The sequence below is a fragment of the Panthera tigris genome, chromosome B4 (genome assembly GCF_018350195.1).
Source record: "Panthera tigris isolate Pti1 chromosome B4, P.tigris_Pti1_mat1.1, whole genome shotgun sequence".
Taxonomy (NCBI): Eukaryota; Metazoa; Chordata; class Mammalia; order Carnivora; family Felidae; genus Panthera; species Panthera tigris.
The window spans coordinates 113775256-113798015 of record NC_056666.1 but is presented as its reverse complement, the minus strand read 5'-3'; the positions used below and the strand labels follow the sequence as shown (position 1 = coordinate 113798015).

Below are 22760 nucleotides of genomic sequence, written 5' to 3'. Positions count from 1 at the left end.
TAATTTATTTCCATTTTTATTTGGTTTCCAAATATAAAAAAGTCAAGATTCTTACACCAATTATCTCAAATGAGACCATGCAAGGCAATTTAGAGTGTATACAACAGTCATCTCCACCCCCCACCCCCACCCCTTCAGTTTTGCTACTTTATACAACTGTGATTGACAGAAAATTGAATGGCATGTGCCCGTTTGGAATATTTCACCTGTTTAAAAAAAAAAAAAAAGCCACACACACAAAACTCCCCAACAATTATTCAGGATAGTTGCTACTTTGTGTCTGCAAGTCAACTTGTAACCTAGTTATTTTATTTAGGAGGCACATGGGACTGAAAAATTTAGCTGCCAATTTCATCCAACTACCCCACAGAAAGCACAAATGATTCCCAACAGTGTAAACTTTGGAGGGTTGAGATAGTAGACACTATTTGTTATGTGTAGTAGATTCAACTGTTGAGCCTGACAATGTTGGCTTTTTCTCTTCACAGAAATCTTAGGGCCTTTCCTCTAATTTTGCTAGACTGGGTTCCAGAAGAATAGTAAAGAATCCCTCATGTGAAATTCGAAGTGTAACAACTGTATTCTGTTGTGTCATACCCATTTTTGCTAGTTGCATAGACTAAAGACAGTTGGTTTGCTAAATGGCACTGAAGAAAATCCTGACCCGAGTGGCACTACTTAGTCCAAATGCTTTTGACCAAAGAAAATTATACAACAATATTTATAGGCTCACTTTTTAAGAGGTGGCGGACATTAATACTGTACATATTTTACATGTCAAATACATAGTCCAAGAGTTTATAAAATAAGTTCATGCATTATTACTTCTAAGAATATCATGTACAAGAAACCTCCCTCCCCCAGTACTTGTGACAGCATTTCAGGTGGACAGTTTTATATACAAAATCCAGTTTCTCTGCCGTGTTAAGGTATGTAATTTAAAGAAATTTCAGATTACTGAAAAAAAATCCTAGTCCATTGAAGAGTGATAGAAAGTGTCAATCTGTGGATTTAAAATGTTTCTTTTAAAAACACCCAGAATGGATAACCTCTGTACAAAGAAAAATATAAAAACTCTGGATGATCATGTTTGATCACACTACATAATTTCAAATGAAATGTCATTGGTTAAAAGTTTTTCTACTTTGCTCATTCCTCTGACAGCATTAATTTGTGAACTAATGCTTATATTTCAGCTGCATTTATGGCACAAGATCTTTTTTAGAACAATGGCACTGATTTTTCTTAAGTGTAACAGCACTATTTAGCAGCAATTATAAAGGTTAACAATTTGTGGAACAAATGTACAACCATACTTACTTTCTACTCTATACTCACCAGTTACAATATTTACAAGGCTAACGTCTACATAGATCTTTCACTTGCCCCCCAACCCCATGTCTTATTCAAAGTTTGTTTTCCTCCCATCTCATTTGTGACTTGGTGGTCGGCGAGTACAGGAGTTTCAGACAGGGTACCTTACGTGTTTTTCAATAGGATTCTTGGTGGTGAGTGAGTATAAAGACAAGTGTTAAGACGAAATTCTTAGCTCAGTTATGTTCCAGTGCCCCAAAAGTTACAGGATAAACAGTACTTATTGGCAATCTATAAAAGATGAGACATTCTGAGGTGTCCTAATATCTAAGTGTGTAACAGCTGAACAGTAAGAAGGCCATTTTACTCAATTGTGATGCAGTCACCACTGATCAGCATTTGAGGTTAGACTCTAATCCTGTGGTTAGTAGTACCAGCAAGTTTAACTGAAGAGGGGTCAGTAAGTTCAAAAACTGGAAATGTATCTTTAAAAGAATTTACATCAAGGGTATTCTGGTTCTCAATCAACTATTCTGTGTAAAGAGATTATAGATAAAAGGAATTGGCAACCTAGCATGCTAACTCAAGTTCCATGAACACAGTTTTTCATGATAAGATGTATTTACTGCGTGCATTTTTCTTACAACACCTCTCTAAAAACCACTCTATATAGTTAAACTTTGTGTTAAAGGACTATTGAGTTATTGGGTGGGGCGGGGGGGGGCAGGAATTGGCCATATTGGGTAGCTAGTGACATAATACCAGTTGTGAAAACAGACAAATGAGTTAAATTTCTGAAAATAGTAAATTAAGTCCTTTGTCAAAACAGTTATTGAACCATAAAGTCCAAGTCTGGAATTTATGAATTAAAACTGTGATCCTATGAAACAAGTTTACGGACCAGTAGATTCGTTTAATATCAAGAATTATTTTCATAAATCTCCACAACAGAATTTGTTGAATACCTTAATGCTGTGAATGAGAAAATAACTTAGAGGGAAAAATATACCCACAAGTAAGGTGATCTGGCAAAAACCACAGACTGACATCAAATGGACAAAAAAACTGAACAAAATGTTGTGAAAAAATGACAACTAAAATGGGGGGTGGGGTGGGGCCGGGGGCATAGTTAAGGCATCTAAAAAAAATTACACATGGCTTTGGCTTATTAAAATATTTTACACTTTTTTTTTTTTTAAAAGAAGATTTGAAAACATCTGAAAAACATGCAAATTGTTTGAAAATCCTGCATGGCAAATTCAGACAGTTTGCAGGCGTCATTCAGATGTTTGCCAAGGAAAATACAGACCTCTCCCCGTGAGACTGCACATGGGAGGCCCTCCCCATTCTCTCTATCTTACACTGGATGGCAACCCAGAGGTCTGTGCAGCAGTCACAAACAAGGTGTTGTTATCTGGAAGGGAAGGGACCGTGGAATTTCCATTGGTTGGAGAACAACCCAGCTTTAGTTTTTCCAGATACTCTGCATGTACAGGCTTATGACACTGGAGAACTTTGATGGCATCTTCTACTTTGAACCATTCTCTCTTCCTTCCTAGAAAACAGTAGGACATTGGTCAGTATATAGTAAAGTCACTTAAAAAAACTAATAAGCCACATCCTTTGACAGTGCCCCTCACTCCTCCCCTACAAATAATAGCTTTATTGTTTTTTGGAATGGCTTAGACAATAAATAATATGTTGGGGGAAGAATTTTGATGTAATTCAAATGTGGACATACTGATCTTATTAAAAAAAAGGTAACCCAAAATAATTTAAGACGAAAAGTCTACAAGCACATAGTAGCAGAATTAAGACTCTGGATGGCAAAAGGAAAGGGAACTTACCTATATTAACAGAATCTTCCCAATCTTCTAAGATTTCAGTGACAGTAAGAACATACACATACGTTCTGTGCTTTCGGTCTTGGTTCTGCTTGAATATAAAAAGAAAAGCATTTTAATCTACAGGAACTAGCCATTACACATTTCCGAGGAGAAGAATTCAGTTGTGGCATACTGCTGACTAGCACATAGTCAAGCATACACAGTTGTCTAACCCAGTACAGAAGGGAGTTTTCTGTAACACAAAACATTTAAAATGCTGAAATTAGCTCCCCACAGGAAACATTTAGCACCTTTGATTTCAACGTATGTGTTTTTTAAGAGACTAATTCAATTAAGTATTGGCAGTTTAAAAGCTGCCAGGTGAACTATGCACAACCAAGGTTGAGAATGGGCTAGTCATTTCTGGAATGTTTTAGTCCTATATGCTGAAACTCAATTTTTTACCCATATTAAAACTGCCACCTTGTGAAAATTAAACATGAGTTGGTCTTAAAATGAAGGGGCTCACTACTTTCATCTTGATTTAAGTTAGCCTCGTTTACTATAGTCTAGGACTTCAGATTGTTGTCTGAGTTTTTTAATTTCCTTTTTAAATGTTTATTTATTTTGAGGGGGGAGAGCCAGGAGGGGCAGAGATAGAGGGAGAGAGAATCCCAAGCAGGCTCCTGGCTGTCAGTGCAGAGGCTGACACGGGCTCCATTTTACAAGCTGCAAGATCATGACCTGAGCTCAAATCAAGAGTCAGACCTTAACCAACTGAACCACACAGGTACCCCCCCCCCCCCTTTTTAAGGTAAACTTTCTACATCCTACGTGGGGCTTGAACTCATGGCCCTGAGATCAAGAGTCACGTGCTCTACTGACTGAGGCAGCCAGGTTGCCTGATAATTGCCCCGATTTTTTCCACCACAGACAACCTGAGTAATACACTCAATTCAAATAGCGTATTAGGTCTTTGGGAAGGAATAGGAACAGCAAAAAATGAGAGGCATCTCTCACATAAAACATTACTAGTCGGGGCGCCCGTGTGGCTCAGTCGGTTAAGCGTCCGACTTCGGCTCAGGTCGTGATCTCTTGGTCCGTGAATTTGAGCCCCATGTCGGGCTCTGTGCTGACAGCTCAGAGCCTGGAGCCTGTTTCAGATTCTGTGTCTCCCTCTCTCTCTGACCCTCCCCCATTCATGCTCTGTTTCTCTCTCTCTGTCAAAAAAAAGAAAAACGTTAACAAAAAATTACTAGTCATTATTATTAAGAACCCATTGTCTTATCTCTGTATCTGGAAAATAAATACATTTATTATTCTATGTTCAAAAATTCATTGAAATCACCAGAGTGAATAGGCAGGACAATTCTAATTTTCCCTTATATCTTCTAAGGAGAAAGGTACGTTGGTTACTATTTTCTGTTCAGATTCTATGAAATGTAAATAGCACTTGTAAGGCAGTTAATACTATTATCTTTCTATGTTATATAAGCTTTATTTATAATGTGAGACGTTTTCTTCAAAAATCTTACCAGCATATTGACAATGTGCTATTTGTACCATGGCTATTCTGAATTACAGAAAATCTTCAATGTATTTTTCATTTCAACCAGGAGATGGTGCTGTTCAATTGGGTAAGGCAAGTGCTGAATTCTGGGAAAGTCTGAATATTAAGAACTTCACTACTAACATTGTATTCTGGGAGTCATCAATTCTACCAAGTGCTCCACAATCTGAATTTCTGAATTCTGTAAAAAGCCTTAAAAATCAAATTTATATGGTTCTACCAGAAGGACTGAACGAACCCTTAAATATTATCTTGAAAAAATATGTCCCGATGTGTCAGGTATACAGGTATACCATATATCTATGTCTGACTCTTGGAAGAAAATACATTTGAGAATAGTTTGGGTCTCATGACCTGACTACATTTCTCCTTACCTTCCACAGAATACCTGCCAATTCCAAATTCCTTCCACAAATTCCATTCTGCCTTCAGTAATAATAGATTATACAGGAGAATTCTATGCTGTTAGCATCTATTCTTTGTATCTTGAGTTTTCTACCTTCATACAGTCCTCTAAGGCTTAAGTCATTATTCGTGTATCGTCTACATGTTATGCACTAAAGGCACAGGGTACATTTCCAGACAGTATCCACAAGAGACCTAAGTCCTTCGGTGATACTGAGGACACTGTACCTCCTAAAAAGTTTATACCTAAACAATATACAGTGAACCGAGAGATCTTTCTCTATCAGCTCCACTGTATTGTCATATATAAAAGTAATTTAATGCTGCATAAAACTGATGGCACATCAAAGTTAGGTAACTTTTACTTCCCTTCCCCCTAATCCTTATAACTTACTTGCTTACTGATAAAAGGAATGTCTAACTTGGGCTGCTGCCAGATTATCTGGCCAGTTAGGAAAGAATCATTAATTCTGTTATCAGCAAGGATTACTTTTGTAACTCACCTCAAATATGCCCAGGAGTCTGCCTAATTTTCCTTTGACTCCAGCCTATTATAAAAAAGATGCAATGTAAAACTGTTAGCTTTCATAAGAAAGGTTACACGAACGTTATTTTCTAGCTATTTCAACTCAAGGATCTAAACACAATAGGCCCTTCCATACCAACCCTGCCTCTGTGAAGGTTTTTTGGCTATGCCAAGATTCATGACCTATGGTTTGCTATACAACATGGTTTAATTTATTCCACATACAAGTTCAGACTGATCAGATTTGTTGTCATTTATTTTGTAAGAAATGACAGGGATTGACCAAAAATTAGACTTTCTACCAATCTGGGACAAGCTTCACGAATGAAAACAGACTTTTTTTCTGAACCAACTGATCAATCCCCTTCTTACTTAAAGGACTGTCTTTCTTGCTTGCTTTTTTCACATGGCTTAGGAGGTACAATTCTTCCTCTAGGTTACTCTCCTACTGCAGTCCTCATTACTTTACCGGGACTGGGACAGGTAACAGACTGACGGGAACTGCAGTGTGAGCCCATGCCGATCCACACTGCATCAGTGCCCGCTGCCGCCTCTATCTAGGGACGCGCTCTTCCCTCAGAAAGCTGCTCATCCTTCGAGACCCATCTCTCTGAAACCTTTCCAGCTACACACCAAGACCCAATGGGAGCATTAGCATTTGCTTCCCATTTACACCCTCACTGCTGTTCAATAACTCTTATGGCACTTAATATGCTGTTTTGTCTCTGAGTAGAAAGCAAGTTCTATCATCAACTATAAGAAGACAAGCAGGCCGTGTTTGCTTCTGTGCATGTGCGTGCGCACCACTTTTTACTGAACTTTATGACAAAACGAGTAGAATAAAAGCAATTTGCTTCTTACTCATTTGAAAAAATTACAGCACATGATTAATGTCTCTGAGCATTCTTGCAGTGCATTGCAGTGTAATATTTATTAACCTTGCTCTGAGACAGGGCCATCCTGTTCTACACTGATCACTGATCAGGCTTACTGCCTGTTATACAATTGCATGTTACACAATTCTGGGGGACTTCTACATTCATTTTTAGCTCTCTTTTACCAGGCTTAACAAATACCTGCTTAACAAAATGCGAGCTATGGTCACCCGCTTAAAAATCTTCAGTCAGACAACAAAAAGAGCACTCATGTGACCTGCCTTGCCTTCTCAGTGCACGTAGCCAAAGTGCCACAGGGAACACAGCGTAAAATCTCAAAATACGGTGTGTGTGAAAGGAGAGCAAATAAGCTACTACTCGTCTCACCTCTTCATAAACTTCCCTGACGGCAGCACCACCAGGTTCCTCCTCTGGCTCCATTCCTCCTCCCGGGACAATCCATTGGTCTGGGTACCGACTGCTGCTCACCAACAGCACCTGCAAGACCAACCGCGAGTGTAGGCCCCACAGCCTGCGAAGCACTACGGACGTAACATTCTCAACCCTTTACAAGGCTGGAAAGCCCTTCCTGATTAGCCCATTTGTAATTTCATTAAAATTATTAGGTGTACACATTATACCACAAGAAAGCGCAGTTGACAGCCTTTGTAAACACTCTTGGAATTCAGAATTCAACAATAATGTAATCACACCACGAAATCATTCTGAACCTAATGAAATCACTTCAACTACCAGATTCAATTAGTAAAATTCTCTAAATCATGGATACCAATGAAAGATAAAAGTGGATACTTGGGTTTACTAGCCCCAGAACTGCGTGCACTTAGGTTTGTGGTCGTATCTGCTATTCGTGAGTTACAGAATCTTATTCTTCTCCAAATTTAAGGATATGTGACCCTAGGCAGGTCACCCTGTTCTTACCTATAAAGAGTAAGGATACTTAAAAGATAACAGATACTGTGAAAAAGGAATAGGGGAATTCATTAAGTCAATGCCCGGTATATAGAGAGTTCTTGTTATTTTTACACTTATGATTAGGTGGGAAGAAGTACCCTTCATATTCCAAACTTCTATAAATGGGTAAGAGTCACTTCTTTTGATATCAGGCAGCTATAATTTATGATCTAGGAGAGACGGCAAGCTACAGTTGAGTGCATTGCTTGTTTTGTACAGTCTGTGAGCTAAAAATGGTTTTTATATTTTTAATTATATGAAATTCAAATTCCACTGTTCATAGATAAAATTTTATGAGAATCCAGCCACACTCATTCATTTTTCACATGTTGCCTATGGCTGCTTTGATGCTGTAACAGCAGAGTTAGGTAGCTGTGACAGAGACTGCATGGTCCACAAAGCCTAAAATACTATCTGGCCCTTTATAAGAAAAGTCTGCAGACCCCAATCGAGAATAGCATTAACCTTTAAATTTGCAAATGCTTTTTAAAAAACAAACATTACCACAGAGTATCCTAGAGGTTCACTACTTAAACAGTACCTGAAACAAGTATTATATACCCATCTTCTACATGAAAATTTGTGGGCTAGGTTACGTTGAAATGCACCCAACTTAAAACAGCAACAAAGGCTTGGCTACTATGATAAATAAGCAAAGGATGTTTATATGAAGTAACAGGTGTCTTAACCAACTTGAACAAAAATGGTTACAAAATTCCCTTAGTATATTATCTCTAAGTAAACAAAGAACATTCTTTCCAGATAAATCAATCAATTCAGAGCAAAGTATGATCCCTGATGTGTACTGGTCTTCTGACACGCCACTGGTCCTATCTGCCCAGCTCCCACTCTCCTGCCGCAGGAACTGCTGGCACTTGAGAGTTCATAGCCAGCACAAGGATTCACCTCCCACCTGAGGAGGCTGCCAGAAACTCAGCCTTCCCCCAGGATGACAGTAACTCCCGGAGTTCAGCAACTCCCACCTTTCCCCCAGCCTTGAACACACTGAGTTGGAAGATAAGGGAACGTCTATTCAGGCACCTATCCCCTCAATCTGAAAACAAAGCAGCACACTTTTGCCTATGGACACACCATCATCGCAGAGCAGTGATCAATTAATGCTCAAGGGGTCTGAGTGTTGTTTCTCTCATCCTTTACCTGGACAGGACTCCATTGCTTCTGCCAGCTTCATTCCTTCAAACGAATAACTGGCAAAACAATGCAAATCCAGAGAAAGCACTGTAAATTAACAACAGCTGATAAAGCCTTAGCTAAAATATGAATGGCTGACTGTGAGGGTACCACCAAGTCCAAATATAGCAATTTTGGTCAAATGAAACATAAAACAGCTTTAAATTTAAAGTATTAGCAAACGGGGCTTACATATCAAAATTAGAAACTAAAGAGCCAGAATAAACAAATCTAGCAAGAATTAGAAAATACTGGTTTAAACTCAAAGATGGTTTGCAACTGTACAGATCATACCCAAGATGTATTTCATTCCTTGATGCACCCAATGATGGGCTGATAATCTACCATTCAGTACACCAGTTTCCTCCAAGCACCTATCCTTGTAGAATTACTGAGTGTTTATGAGACTTAAATACCTTATATCCTGGCCTAAGCACTCGATGTTGGCCATTACTAGCTCTTCTGCTTTCCTACTAATTGAATTGCATCAGCCTACCAAGAACTAGGCTTTTCCCCCAAATTTTGCCAGTTGCATTCGTTTTATAATTATTGAGAATTAGTGATGAAATGAGGGCAAAAAGGAATTATCAAAAAAGACTTTGGAAAGATTAAAGGTAGGTTATTAAAAACTGCTATCAAATTAAATATGGATGAGACTACTGTAAAAAGGAAATTTAAAAATCCAGAAAGAGCCTGCAAGTCTTCAAAGTTCAATTAAAATTCTTTAAACAAAGTGAGACTGAGAATCAGATTTCATCTTTTGTTTTACTCAAAAAGGAAGCTTACCAAATATCTATGGTATTCCAAGGCTTTGGCCTATATATTGAGATTGGCAAGTGTAAGTTTTTAAGTTAAAATAAAAAATGCTTAAGGTATAAAAGCATATGTCTTGCATCAAGGGAAAAGTAAACTGTACTGTTTCTGACTGCAGAGTTGGAGGCTTCTTTTCCTGGTCACTAGGTGTGGGTTACGGACAATCTAGTTTTTATTGCCTGGGTGAAATTCTTATTATTTTTTTTTAAATATAATTTGTCAAGTTAGCTAACATACAGTTATATAGTGTGCTCTTGACTTCGAGAGTAGATTCCCATGATTCATTACTTACATACAACAACCGGTGCTCATCCCAACAAGTGCCCTCCTCAATGCCCCTCACCCATTCTCCCTCTCCCCATCCCCCCATCAACCCTGTTTGTTCTCTGTATTTAAGAGTTTCTTATGGTTTGACTCCCTCCGTTTGTAACTATTTTTTTTCCTTTCCTTTTCTTCCCTCTGTTAAGTTTCTCAAATTCCACATATGAGTGAGAACATGTATCTGTTTTTCTCTGACTTATTTCACTTAGCATAGGTCCATCCATGTTGTTGCAAATGGCAAGATTTCATTCTTTTTCATTGCCGAGTAGGTTGGATGAAATTCTTAACTACCCAATTCCAACTTCCTTGATTACCTTCATAATGGGACATGACACTGCAGGGGCTTGCTAACTGGAAAACTACATTCTTATTTATTTAGTAAACAAGGAATTTCAAAACCATCAATATTCATAAAGTTGGAGTCCTGAAAAAATGAAATTCAGTGTCATATATCTAGGTCAATGATAATTCCCATCTGTCCCAAGATAGTATTTAAGAGATAAATTATATAAGGTTAATAATGTTGAATACCCATTAGTATAGTCTGTGCCTGCTTTTCTGAACACTTATGCTTCTAATTGAAATCAAATCTTTAATCTGCAGCCTACAGGACATAATTCACATATGACTGAACTCGTCTTCCAAAAGTCAGTGACAGGAAATCCCTACATGCTTCCACAGTTCCCTTCATAAATTACTTTTTCTAAAGCCTCATGAAAACAGATCTGTATGGTTTTGGACAAACGATTTAGCAGAAACTGAGACCTTATCGTGCAAGAATCCCCTGAGATTCCAAAATGATTAAATTTGATCAAACCATTAACTTCAAATGTATCTTTCCAAAATAAATGAGTAATTAACACCTGTAGTATAGAATGATCAGCATCTAAACTACTAGTTTAAAACATTTGATAATGAGCCTTTGGTAATGAAACAGATTTGAAAACCAGTATGTTTCATTATGAATTTGCCTACTCATCTAGAGTACTTCATTCGAAGTTCAAGTGAGGTCAAGGCCACATTATGTTTGTTGTTTGTTTATGGAGTGGGGAGTGGTGGTGATTACCTAGCAGGGTAGAAGAAATGAATTTGAATAGCATAAGCAAAGACCATTAAAATCCCTACTACATGTTAGAAGAACTGTATCACAAATCATTATTATTCCATATCCTCGGGGAGGGGGGGGAAGCCATCTAAACATTTCTACAACATCCCCAATCTACTAGATCTGTACTTTAGCATGCTTGGTAATGCTCTAAAAACATTATTTAGGTTATAAAATCTTAGTAAGGGATACACCAATAGCTGACAAATCCAGACTTGGTTGTTCATAGGTTTTAAATTCCTTTTCAACTACCTGTGTAGGTATATTACATTTTGTGTATCCAACAAGATGACAGTCTGCCACATTAGTGACAAGGTGATGGAGAGGAAAGCAGGCATTCAACTTTCCAGATAGGCCAGAGCTGAGTCCAAAGGAAAGATTTACAAAAAGGTTAGTCAATCCACCAGGCTGCAGAATTAGACTTGAATCAGAGTCAACCTCAAAGCCAGTGCTGTTGCCCACCTTCATATAAGCATTCCTGCTACTATACTATCTGACCTCAACCTTCCTTCCATGTGTATCCAACATTCAACATAAAACACCATTCACCTGTCATTGTTAAGAAGCCATTTCCCACACTTGTCTTTTTCTTCGATTCCTAATGTTTTAAGCATTTGTTATATAAGTACTTCTCACTTTAAGTAGCAGTAGTGTAGTGATAATGGTCTACTTGGAACCAGCCCTGAGTCTTACTAGACAACAGTTTGTCTATGAATTGGAATAATCTACAGTATAGATTCAAAACCCTACTATCACCTAGTAAGTCCTCCTCACTGGAGGTGTGTAAGAGCTTGTAAACTAAAAAAATCCTGTTCAAGATTTGAGCACTGAGGTAAATTAAATTCTTAGCTCTATACACCAAGTGGCCCCCAAATGCCATTTGTGTTTCAGCTTTCACTCTTATAACTGTTCTTGGTCACAGCTTGCTTCTGGGAACAACTAGTCACTACAAATGACTATTTCTTCCCCAGAAAAAAAAAAAAAAAAAAAAAAGGCTATCCGGAAAACCCCTCAAGTGATCCCTAAATTAGGAATGAAGAGTTTTAAACTGTAGCTATTTAGAAGCTGTATTGGGGTTTTTGTTCTTTCTTCACATGTTATCATGAACCAGGGTGCATGAATGGTTTAAAACTACTTTACCACAGTTAACTGTATTAGGGGCTCTTAATCAAAATTAGGCCAGCAAGCAGTATATTATTAGGAACACCCAGTATGCACACAGACATTTTAAAAGATCTTAAGTTATGGCAGTGGTTACTGTATCTATTAACCAGCTACCTACTGCTACTATTAAACAAGTTAATAGTCCTATTTTTTGGACTATTGAGGCACAGTTGTATAGGAGGGTCAGAAATAACAGCTCATTTTGGGAAAATGTGTTTAACTCAGATTACTGCTAGACAAGAAAAGATCAAAATTCCAAATTCGAGTACAGTTTCTCTTGAATGCGTATTGCTTTTATACCATCATAAAGTTGAAAAATCACAAGTTGAATCATTGTAAATCAGGGACCATCCTTATGGGATTGGTAGATAGAAGAATGCTAAATTGGACTGATCATGACATTTTCTTGTAGCACATCAATGTTTTGAAATGATGGGCTTAGCTTTTACACACTGGAGAAAGCCTTCGTGATATATACCAAGAGCCTAAAACAGATGCAAATTGTACAAAAATGCCTTCCCTTGAAGGAAGTGGCTGCTTAAGTGGCCCAAGAAGCCCTTTATGTCTAGGAGAGCTGCAGGCATAGATGATATTTCCCTCCGTTTAGAAAAGATTGCCTTCAGATAGTTATTTAATTTTCATTAGAAAGTGGTCTCCACTTGAAGCAAGTATCTTCAGAGCCTTAAATCTAAAAGGACTTCTGCAGAAGTATGAGCCCCAGAGTGTTTATCTAAAAAGGCAGACTGCCTGTTGACCCCAAGCATACAAATGTTAGTACATATACACATACGTACAAATACTGTACTAGCATTTCTTATTAAGATTGTTTTTATTAGAGCTCTGGTTTTAGAGTCCCACAGGTTTTAAGACCGCTTTTCCCAACCAAGTCTTAGTGCATGATTTTGTAGAATTCAGACATTTTAGTTAATACACATTTGGCATTTGGCAGGTGGTAGAATGCAGTCCCTGGCTCAAGGAGCTTAAAAGCTAATTAGGGCAGTAAGTCCAAGTGGAAGAGTAATAGGCAGTTCTTAAGACAGTTTTGTTAGTGTTTCTCACAACTGTGCCTGGATTCCACCCAGAATCAAAGTCACTTCTATTTCTCTTTTCAGCACTCTATCTTATATTGCTGCTAGATGATCCTCAAGCTTGAATACATTTAAAATGTAAATGTTCCTGTCTTGCCTAGCAACTCCTTAGCCTTATATATTAAGGTGCTCTTTTTCAACCATTATTTGTTCAATGCCATCCCAAGGTGCAGTTCAACTAGTCCACAGCCCCAAGTCTTGCTCTGTTTGTGATGCTTGGTCCTTCCTCTCTCACTCACTGAAATCCAGCTCCAGTGATCTTAACCCTGCTGTCAGTACCTGATGATACTCTTCCCCTACTTGATTTCCCTTTATGTCAGTTTCTGTCTGTCCAAACACTACAGAATGTTTCTCCTATGTTTACTCCTATGTTTCTTAGGAGCTGATACTTTTCATCTCTGCATCCCTGTTCAGTTATATGCAAATGTGTTGAACAGAATCCATTTCTGGCTACCTTTTGTGAATGTACTGTCCTCTTTCACTGTACAAACACAGTATCCCCAGCTACTCTATGGGATGCTTATTTGTGGGCTTGTGTGGAAGCCCAACCACCAAAACTAAGGGTGGTTCCCTACAGAACCAGAGACAGGATCAAATGAACAGGAGATTTAGAAATAAAGGACCTGGGCTCAAAAAGATCTGCCAGCTTCCATGATCTTGGGACAAGTTAACTCTGCTGCCTAATTTCTTACTATACAAATCCTAATGCTTATTTACCTCGCGGGGAAGATAAAATGGGCAAATAATAAAACCACCCCCAAGAGAACATAGACTGCTGTTTCTTCCCTAAAACAATCTGTCTCAACTAAGGGTTACTGAGAAATCCTTCAGTACAAGGAGAGCCATCCTGGAGCACTGCATAACTTTTTGTGGTCAAACAGCAATTCTTATTTTATTTCAATTTATACTTTATAAACATTTCGTCCTTAAATATAGCATACATTTAAATCTCCCAACAGGGATCTAGGTGTTATTAACCCAGGAGGGGGAAAAAGTCTCATCTATTAGCTAAAGAGGTGGATTCAGGCTGTTTTGTATCTTATCCTTGGAAGGCTACCAACGTAATTTCAAAAGAGTGAAATCAAATTCACAGCAAAATAGCAAGATGTTCAGGAAAGCTAACAGGTTCATCTTTGTCACTATTATATAATAGAAGGAGCCTCAACTATATACAACTACAAAAATGAAGATCCTAGACCACACATTAAAGTTGGCTGTGCATTTTACTTAGAGAATTCCAGAGCCTTCCCTCACAGCGTATTCTCTAACCAACTATCTTGGTTTCTCAACCTGCACGGTACCAGATTTATTTACATAACAGATTTCTCTAATAAATGCTCCAGAGCTTGCTCCTTACTTCATTTTATCTAATGGCACTAGTCTGTGGACTCAACTCGAGGCTAGGAATTTAGCATTTATTACAGTAGGAACAATTTCCAAGCACGAAATAACTCCTTTATCTGTTACAGGAATATCTGAAGTGTTCTTCAGGCTTTGCTTTACCATTCACACAATGCAGATCATTTCAATTTCCTATTTCCTATATCTTCCCTTGGGAACCGTTTTTAAAGCCTGAATTCCAAGTTCAGGTTATGGCAAGACTTCAAAGTCATCACTTCCAGAAAGGCTTCCAAGCTCAGCCTCACAAAATCTCTCATTCAGCAAATAGTGTGCACCCAATTGCCATGGAGCCCTGTGCCAAGAACCCAGCATCAGAAACAGGGACTGGATCCTGAATTCCGACTCTACCACTTCCTAATTATGTCATTTGGGCAAAGTACTTAGGCCCTGCAACCCTCTCCTCACCTACAGACCAGCACAAAGAGGATTAAATGCAGCAAACTTAAAAGGTCTTCAGGCAAGTCCCACACAGTAAAAACACTCAACTAAGAATGTGATTACACAATAGTGAGCAAATTAGACAAGATCCTTGACCTATCTTGATCACTCTGGGCAGCTATTATATGCTTCTATATTCAAAGTTTGTTTTTTCCTAACGGGGCCTCGATGCACTTAATGCTTATTGACTGTTACTCTGTAAATGTTAAAAACAAAACAAAACAACCCCACAAAAACCTATCTCCTTCTAGTTTCTAGCTCTCCTAAGTGGCCTCAGGTCATAGAGTAAGAACGACTACACCACTGAGTGTACACTATGTCATATTCATCCTAACTGCAGGGATTAGCAATAAGGAAGCCATTAAATTCCTGTCTCCAGTTTTAGCCTGGTACTTTATTGGACACAGTTGGTTATGGAAGCAGAATTCAGATTAATTTTTTCCAGGTCTAATCATTTTAGGAGTGGCAATGCTTTAAAAAATGAAAAAAAAAATTTTTTTTTAAGTTTATCCATTTATTTTTGAGAGAGATGCAGGGGAGGGGCAGAGAGAGAGAGAGAGAGAGAGAGAGAGAGAGAGAGAAAATATCCCAAGCAGGCTCCACACTGCCATCACGGACCCCAATGTGGGGCTTGAACCCATAAACTGTGGGATCATGACCTGAGCCGAAACCAAGAGTCTGACACTTAACTAAGCCACCCAGACACCCCTAAAATAAATTTAATGTTTATTTGGGGGGGGGGGGGAGGGGCAGAGCATGAGCAGGGGATGGGCAGAGAGAGGGGGAGACACAGAATCCGAAGCAGGCTCCAGGCTCTGAGCTGTCAGCACAGAGCCAAACGCGGGGCTCAAACCCACCAACCGTGAGTCGAAGTCAGATGCTTATCCGACTGAGAGGAGTGGCAATGCTTTATAAAATATTTTCTTGGCCACCTTGCTTTAAGTAAATTTAAAACAGTGAACCATTTTAAATTAAATGGAACTGAAACAAGGAAAAACTGTTCTCCAGGAAAACCTTGAGAGCCTCACTATCAACCCAATGAAGAAAGGTAAATTAAAGACTGGCTGCTTACTCTCAGAAAAAGAAAGGCTGCTCGTCTCCAGATGTCAAGCCAAATACAGCAAAGTTAAGAAGCCTAGATAAATATGCTGAGAGCTAGAGGTTACGGTCTGAAAATGGCAACTCTGCCCACCTCTAGTCCATCTTCTTCCTCAGGCATTATTCCACATTTTTCACTAGCCATCTTTCTACAGTCAGAAAACTTTAAAAAGAGGCCTTTAAATATATGTGTGTGTGTGTGTATACATATATATATATATATATATATATATATATATATATAATAATTATGCCAAGTGCTTGGGAGTTAAAAGGTCCACTTAAGAGTGGGATTGAGAAAACTAGACCGAATGGGGTTTTATTTTAAAGCACGGGGATTGCCTGGCTATTCCACAAACATCCCTAGATTTAATCTGAAACCGCAAATTGCCGTAACATGGAAGGGAAATGTAACACAGGCAGAAGGGCTTGGGCTGCAACACTCACGCCATTTCTGCCGCCTCCGTTAGCACTCAAGGTTTATCTGGCTTTACTCAATTCGCTAGTTAAAATGGTGACTCCCGCCCGAAGCGACCTATACGGCCCGGGACCTCCCGCCGGCCAGGAGGCGTCTCGGCCTCAGGTCCTCACCATGGCCCGGCAGAACACTGGGCTGGGCGAGCCCCTTTGTCTCCTCTATCAACCCAGAGAAAGGAAGGAAGGAGGGAGGAAGGGCGGGAGGGAAAGAAGGAGGGGGCTAATCCCTCCTAGCCTGGTGGCCAGACGAAGGGTCGGGCGAGCAAGGTGAAGGGCTAAGACCCCCACCCCGACCGGCCCTGGCCCCCAGCCCCCAGCCTGTCCCGGCGCCGCCGCGGGAGGCGCAGAGCGTGCTGGTCGCCCTCACCTCGTCCTCCTGCTCACTCCGGAAGCACAGGCACGCCGCCCGCTTCTTGAAGCCCTCGCGGTCATAGGTCCGCGTCTGGTTGGGCTTGAACTTCATCATAGAGGCGGGCTCTTGCTGCCGCTGCTGCTCCGGCCGCCGCCGCGGGGGCCCGGCTGCCGCCACCCCGCCGGGGAGTTGGGGCGCGGGCGAGTCGGGGCGCAGGGGCGCCGGGAGGCGAGGCGGCGGCGCGGGGAGTGACAGCGAGGCCGGTCGGTCCCGGAGCCGGCGGCCGCTTCGACGCGGAGGAGGGCGCAAGCGCCGGTCACTGCTGCCCGGGTGTCGGAGAGGAAGAGCCGCCTCTGCCCGAGCGTCCGCCGCTCTCCATGGAGCCCGCCGCCCGCTCGCCTCCGCTCCCTCCTCCTCCTGCTGCCGCCGCCGCCACCGCCGCCGCCGGGGGAAGAGCGAGGCTGGAAGCTCACGCCACAAGGAGGCAGTTGCGAGGACTCGCAGCAACCGGGCAGCAACGCCGCGGCAGCTTCGCACCGCCCCCACCGGCTCTGTATTTAAGTGAGCCCGCGCAGCCCCGCCCCTGCGCGTCCCGCCCCGCGCGCGCCACCGCGCCTGCGTGCCAGGACCGTTGCGGCGGGGGAGGGGCCTCGGCCGCGTGGCGTCCAGTGGTCCGCGGTACCTGCGGGCTGGGGCTGCCGCCTCCAAACGCGGGATGGAGGTGGCCGGCTAAAATGTCAGCTAAGAGGCAAAGACCCCTCCCTGCCTGTTTATAAACACCACCACTTTCCCATCTCCCATAAATGCCACCTCCAGGAGAGGAGGTCCAACTACGTACATCCTCACAAAGTTGCACCCGGGTCAGGAAATGCCTGGCTGCACCGCAGCGATTGCAGTCTCCGCAGCGACTGACGCCCAGAGTTCGCTCATGAAGTGCGGGGAGACACGAAGGTGAAGGCCCGGAAAGGGGAAGACGTTGGTTGAGAGGTTTTCGTTTGGGGGGGGGGTGGGGAGGTGTTGCTTTGGGGGTTTTGTTTGCTTTCCAGAGAAAAGAGGGCAGGCAAATTTCCTTTTTTTTTTCCTTAAAAAAAAAACACTTTGGTTAGGGGGTCGTTTGTATTTTTTTTAAGTTTATTTATTTACTTAGAGAGCTGGAGAGGGGCAGAGAGAGAGATAGAGAGAGAGAGGGAGAGAGAGAGAGAGAGAGAGAGAGAGAGAGAGAGAACCCCAAGCAGACTCTACGCTGCCAGTGAAGGGCCTGCTGCTCTAATTCACCAACCGGAAGCTCATGACCTGAGCCGGAAGCTCAACCGACTGAACCGCGCAGATGTCCTCTGCCCCCCTCCCCCCCCCCCCCCCCCCCCCCCCCCGTTTGTAGTCTTGCGAGAGTCCATTCAGTCTTAAATATTTCTTTGAAGCTGTGGATAACATCTTCCACTTTGTCCCACCCTCTGGAATGTATTCATTAATACTGGCAATGACTAATATTTATGAAGTGTTTTGCACGTGTATTTCATGCTCAGTGACAGGCAGCTAGGTACTGGGGCCACAACACTAAATATAATGGGATTTCTGCTGTCCAGGAGTTTAAAGTCTTCTGGGGACTTGGGACAAACAATCTTTCCATTTCAGAGTGTCATTCAAGGGTTAAGATAGGAACTGGGAGGCCCAGTGTTTAAGAAGCTAACCCAGTCCACCCTGACCCCTCCACAGAGCCCAGGCTACTTAGTTCCACACATACTTGACTGTTCCGTTTTCATTCCTAGAGGGCCTACTGTGTGCCAGGCATTGGCATCTAAAACCAGTCCCAGCCCTGTCAGGATCTTAAGCACCTGAGAGCAGACAGTCAAATATCAAACAATCACACAAGTACATGTAAAACTACAAATGTGATTAGGTTGAAGGTGGTAGAGGGTTTCAGAGGCAGATATGACCAGACCTGCAAGTCAGAAAAGGCTTCCTGAGGGCAGCAAGTCAGGAGCTCACGGCTGAAGGAGGAAGTGGAGCTAAGGCCACTAAGAGCCTGGTGAACTTCAAAGCTGAGGAAACTGGGACTTCTATAGAGTCCAGTGGGAGAAGGAACCAGGAGAGTTCATAGAAATGAGAGAAGGCCCATGTGGCTGCAGACGGGGTGGGGGTAGCTGGGTTCCACCTTTGGCCCAGAGGGTTGTGAGGCCTGACCATTCAGAACCTGGGGACCCTTGGTGAGTCCAGAGTAGGGCACTGGTCTTCCTGTTCTAGATTCTAACCTCCTTCAGGTTCGTGACTGCTGCATCTAACTTTATCACTTTCTTCTTAACTCCAGAACCAAGCACAAGCAAGTTTGTACAGTAAGCTAATGTTGAATGAGTGATTTAAGAAATGAGATTTTTACCATGGCACACTTGGAAATCTTATCAAGTCTATGCAGAGACATTGTCCAAGCCTTACTTTCTTACAGAAGCCACTTGAAGTGTGTTTCCAGATTTATAAACAGGGACTGAACACATCTAGCTAGGGACTCCATTTTGGCCAATATGCAAATATTATTTTAGATAATAATATCTAAAGTGATTAATCTCACCATAGTCTTTCTGAATGATAGAGAAGATTAAGTTTCCCTTTGCTTAAAAATTCAAAGGTCTGGCTTCTAGTTTGTGTTCAGTGAATATTAGTTGATTGGATGTTGGTTTGCTCAAATCTTTCCCATTTAGTAATTACACGAGGTGAGGCATGAATCAGAATTCACTGAGGAGGAAGGAGGAGGATGCCTGGAACTGACTCACTGAAGGGAGGAAAAAACTGCACAGAAAACTGGTGAGCATGAACCTGGGACCACTCGTGTCAGGTCCCAGACCATTGCATTTGGTTGAAAAGATCTTGGGTTCAGGTCTTACTGCACCGATCACTATATGTCACTTTTCTCATCTGTCAAATAGGTATAGTATCGTTTATACCATTTCATAAAAGACCACAGTGGATCTGAGAGTGCATTAAAACTATAAAGCACTTAAACAAACATGGAATATTATTAACAAGGAAGTTTTCATTGGAGGTCTGCCCTCCTGCTCCTTTCCTGCTCTTTTCCTCAAGTAGTTAGAGGAGTAATGGAGAGGGCCGGGTGCTTGGGAAGGGCTGTGAATTTTCACACTGGGAGGGAAGGGTTTTATTTTAAAAGGAATTTTGCAACAAATGATTTGAATGGAAGAATTCTATCATATAAATAACCACCCCTTACTTTTTTGTTAGTTAATTTATTGAGTTAGTTTTTGTAATTATTTGAGAAACAGCTAAGAGAAAAGGAAATTTGTCTGACTAAAATGATGGAATAGAGGAAGGCAGAATTACAATGCTGGATCTTCATTTCCGGTGTCAGTTCCTCAGTATTTCCTCAGTATTAGGGTGCAGCCTCCCCCCTCCCTAAAGCTCCCTGCTTAGTATTGTCTAACAGGTATTATGCATCTGAAATGCGCTTAGGCACTGTTCAGAGCTTAGATCATATCCAACCAGATCACAGTTGAGATAGACACATGGTGTTTTTCCTCTGCAGGGCCAGTAAGGACTGGGCTATACCAGCCTGTTTCCTTGGGGATCAGAGTCCAATTTCAGGTTAATCTGTTTAGTTCACTGAGCACAGTCTTGTCTTACCTAGAACTAATAGTACACGAGCTATTTCTTGTACTATTTTCAAATATTTGGAGCCATCAGAGAGGGGAACCAACTTTCCCTCTGCAGGGTATTTCTTTTCCCTCAGTCTTTTCATGGGAGGCAGTGGAATAGGGGTGTGGTTCAGGGAGCTTGCTGACTTCCCTTATAGCTGACTCACAGTATTATCATAAAGTAAGTTCTGTCTCTCAAGGTAAAACTGATCATGACAAATGATCCCTTCCTATGTCTTTCCAGTGATAATCATAGCTAGTCATTACCGAACATCACTCAGTGCTGGGTGCTTTTCATGATCACATTTGAATAATCCCAGCAGCAGCAGTATTTATTGTCCCCATTTTACAGGCAAAGAAACAGGGGCAGCCTTCTGTCTTTGTAGCCCGTATTCTTAACTCCTGCTTAACTCACTGTAAGCTTGTCTTGCCTCTTCTATTCCCTGGTATTTATTTTGTATTTGTTGTGTTCTGACACTGGGATTTTTTTTCCATTTTAAAATTAAAAAGGAGCTTTGTTTAAGGTGGGATGGTAACAGAAACTCTTACAGTGCAAAATGGAAGTCTTGATTACAATTTCATGTCATCTAAAATGATTTTCTTTCTTTTACGAAAGGCACAGATTAGAATGGAATAAGCAATAGTTGAAAATTCAAAAGGCTTAAATTAAATTAAACTAAAACTTTAGGATTAAAATCCTAAAAAGGTTGAATGCAACTAGCATTTGCAAAACTTTAAGAGACTGGTTTGGCTGTTTATAAGCTTCCCTTCACTGAAGTAAAGAAATGATTTTCAGACTTACAGCTCCTATTTCCTCAATTCCTATTTAACTGTACAGGCATCACCTGTATGTGCTGTTTTGGAGGGCTGATAAAAATGTTTCCCGGAAGCACAGCTCCCCTTTCTCCTTCTTTATCATTCAGGGAAAGGTATATGCCAAGTGTTTATCTCCTCTGCAAAGGCAATGACTTGACATTTTCACCACCTTCTTCAGGACAGCATTTTAAACTTCTGCCTCATTCAGAATTGCTTATTTTTGCTACATAAAAATACTGCATTTTTGTTTGAGGAAAAAGGCTAAAAAAAGAATGTTTGATATAAGAGACATGTTAATTATAACGTATGGACCTTGTTTTGACATAGATTAAAACAAACTAAAAATAAACGAGAAAAAAGACATTTTTAGGACAACTAGGGAATGGACAATGAACATTTTATGATATTAAGCAACTATTGTTATGGGGGGGTATGATGATGTTTAAAAAGGGAACTCCTTACCTCTTACAGGTATTCAGAACTGAAATGATATGCTTTCTGAGATTGCCTTCAAAATAATCTGGGCTGTTGGAACAGGGAAGATGGGTTGGGAGTGTGGAGGAAACTAGATAGGCCCTGAGCTGATTGTTGTTGAATTTGTAAGCCATTAGGAAAATGGAGGAGAGGAAGGAAAGAGAAAGGAGAAGAGAAATGTTTTATATTTCATGGGGTGTGGAAATAAATCTACGTTGTTAGAAAGAAGTTGTATACATTCACGATACAAATATTAGAGTCTAGAATGATTAGAATAACCAAAAGTGCAGTTTGCAGGGCGCCTGGGTGGCTCAGTCAGTTAAGTGTCTGACTTGGCTCAGGTCATGATCTCGCGGTTTGTGAGTTTGACCCCACATTGGGCTCTGTGCTGCCAGCTCAGAACCTGGAGCCTGCTTCGGATTCTGTGTCTCCCTCTCTGTCTGCCCCTCCCTCGCTCATGTTCTATCTCTCTCAAAAATAAATAAACATTTTTTAAAAAATGGAGTTTGTAAAATATGCAATATGTTTATAAAATAAGAAGGTATGACAAAAATTACTCACTATGCAAAAAAATTTTAGCCAATATTATTCCATGAATTGAAAAACTTATAATGGTCATTTCTATGTGAAAATTTAATGGTGACTGATTTGGTTATTAGCGTTCACCCTGACTTGTGAAGCAAGATTTCATTCTTATAACTAGATCACAAGTCCTAGGAGTGCAGAAACCCAGGTGATCCAGTGATACCTTTGTGTTACAAATGAGTTACAGGCTGTGAGGCAATCCATAGATGGACTTGTTGGCATAGTAACTATATCATGTATCATATTCCGCTATAGAAAATGCAGATAATCTGTCTTTCTCTCTCTGGCTATTTATGCTGATTTTTAAA

At 40.9% G+C, this 22760-nt stretch overlaps 1 protein-coding gene and 1 long non-coding RNA gene across 5 annotated transcripts in view; one reads left to right on the top strand and one right to left on the bottom strand.

The window, feature by feature from the left end:
* NUDT4 (nudix hydrolase 4) lies at nucleotides 1–17499 on the bottom strand. 2 transcript variants are annotated; one of them, XM_042992888.1, is made up of 5 exons: nucleotides 16955–17499; nucleotides 6904–7014; nucleotides 5619–5663; nucleotides 3162–3249; nucleotides 1–2869 (listed from the first exon to the last, which is right to left on the bottom strand). In XM_042992888.1, exons 1-5 carry the CDS (start codon nucleotides 17051–17053, stop codon nucleotides 2667–2669), a joined length of 546 nt encoding a protein of 181 aa, XP_042848822.1. In that variant the 5' UTR covers nucleotides 17054–17499; the 3' UTR covers nucleotides 1–2666. The 2 variants fall into 2 exon arrangements, with proteins under 2 accessions (XP_042848822.1, XP_042848821.1); XM_042992887.1 differs by having other exon boundaries at nucleotides 3162–3246; nucleotides 16955–17138.
* A 77-nt stretch (nucleotides 17500–17576) lies between these two features.
* Nucleotides 17577–22760, top strand: part of LOC122240419 — a 113490-nt gene continuing 108306 nt past the window's right edge. For all 3 annotated transcript variants that reach the window (XR_006220153.1, XR_006220152.1, XR_006220154.1), the window contains exons 1-2: nucleotides 17577–17890; nucleotides 19633–19735. This is a non-coding gene — a long non-coding RNA (uncharacterized LOC122240419). The remainder of the gene's footprint in view (nucleotides 17891–19632; nucleotides 19736–22760) is intronic.

Coding starts and splice junctions, on each gene's coding strand:
- NUDT4 (XM_042992888.1), bottom strand. CDS start 17,053: ATGATGAAGTTCAAGCCCAACCAGACGCGGACCTATGACCGCGAGGGC. Junction 7,015..16,954: donor GGAGTGAGCAGGAGGACGAG/GTGAGGGCGACC, acceptor TTGGTCTTGCAG/GTGCTGTTGGTGAGCAGCAG. Junction 2,870..3,161: donor GGAAGATTCTGTTAATATAG/GTAAGTTCCCTT, acceptor ACTGTTTTCTAG/GAAGGAAGAGAGAATGGTTC.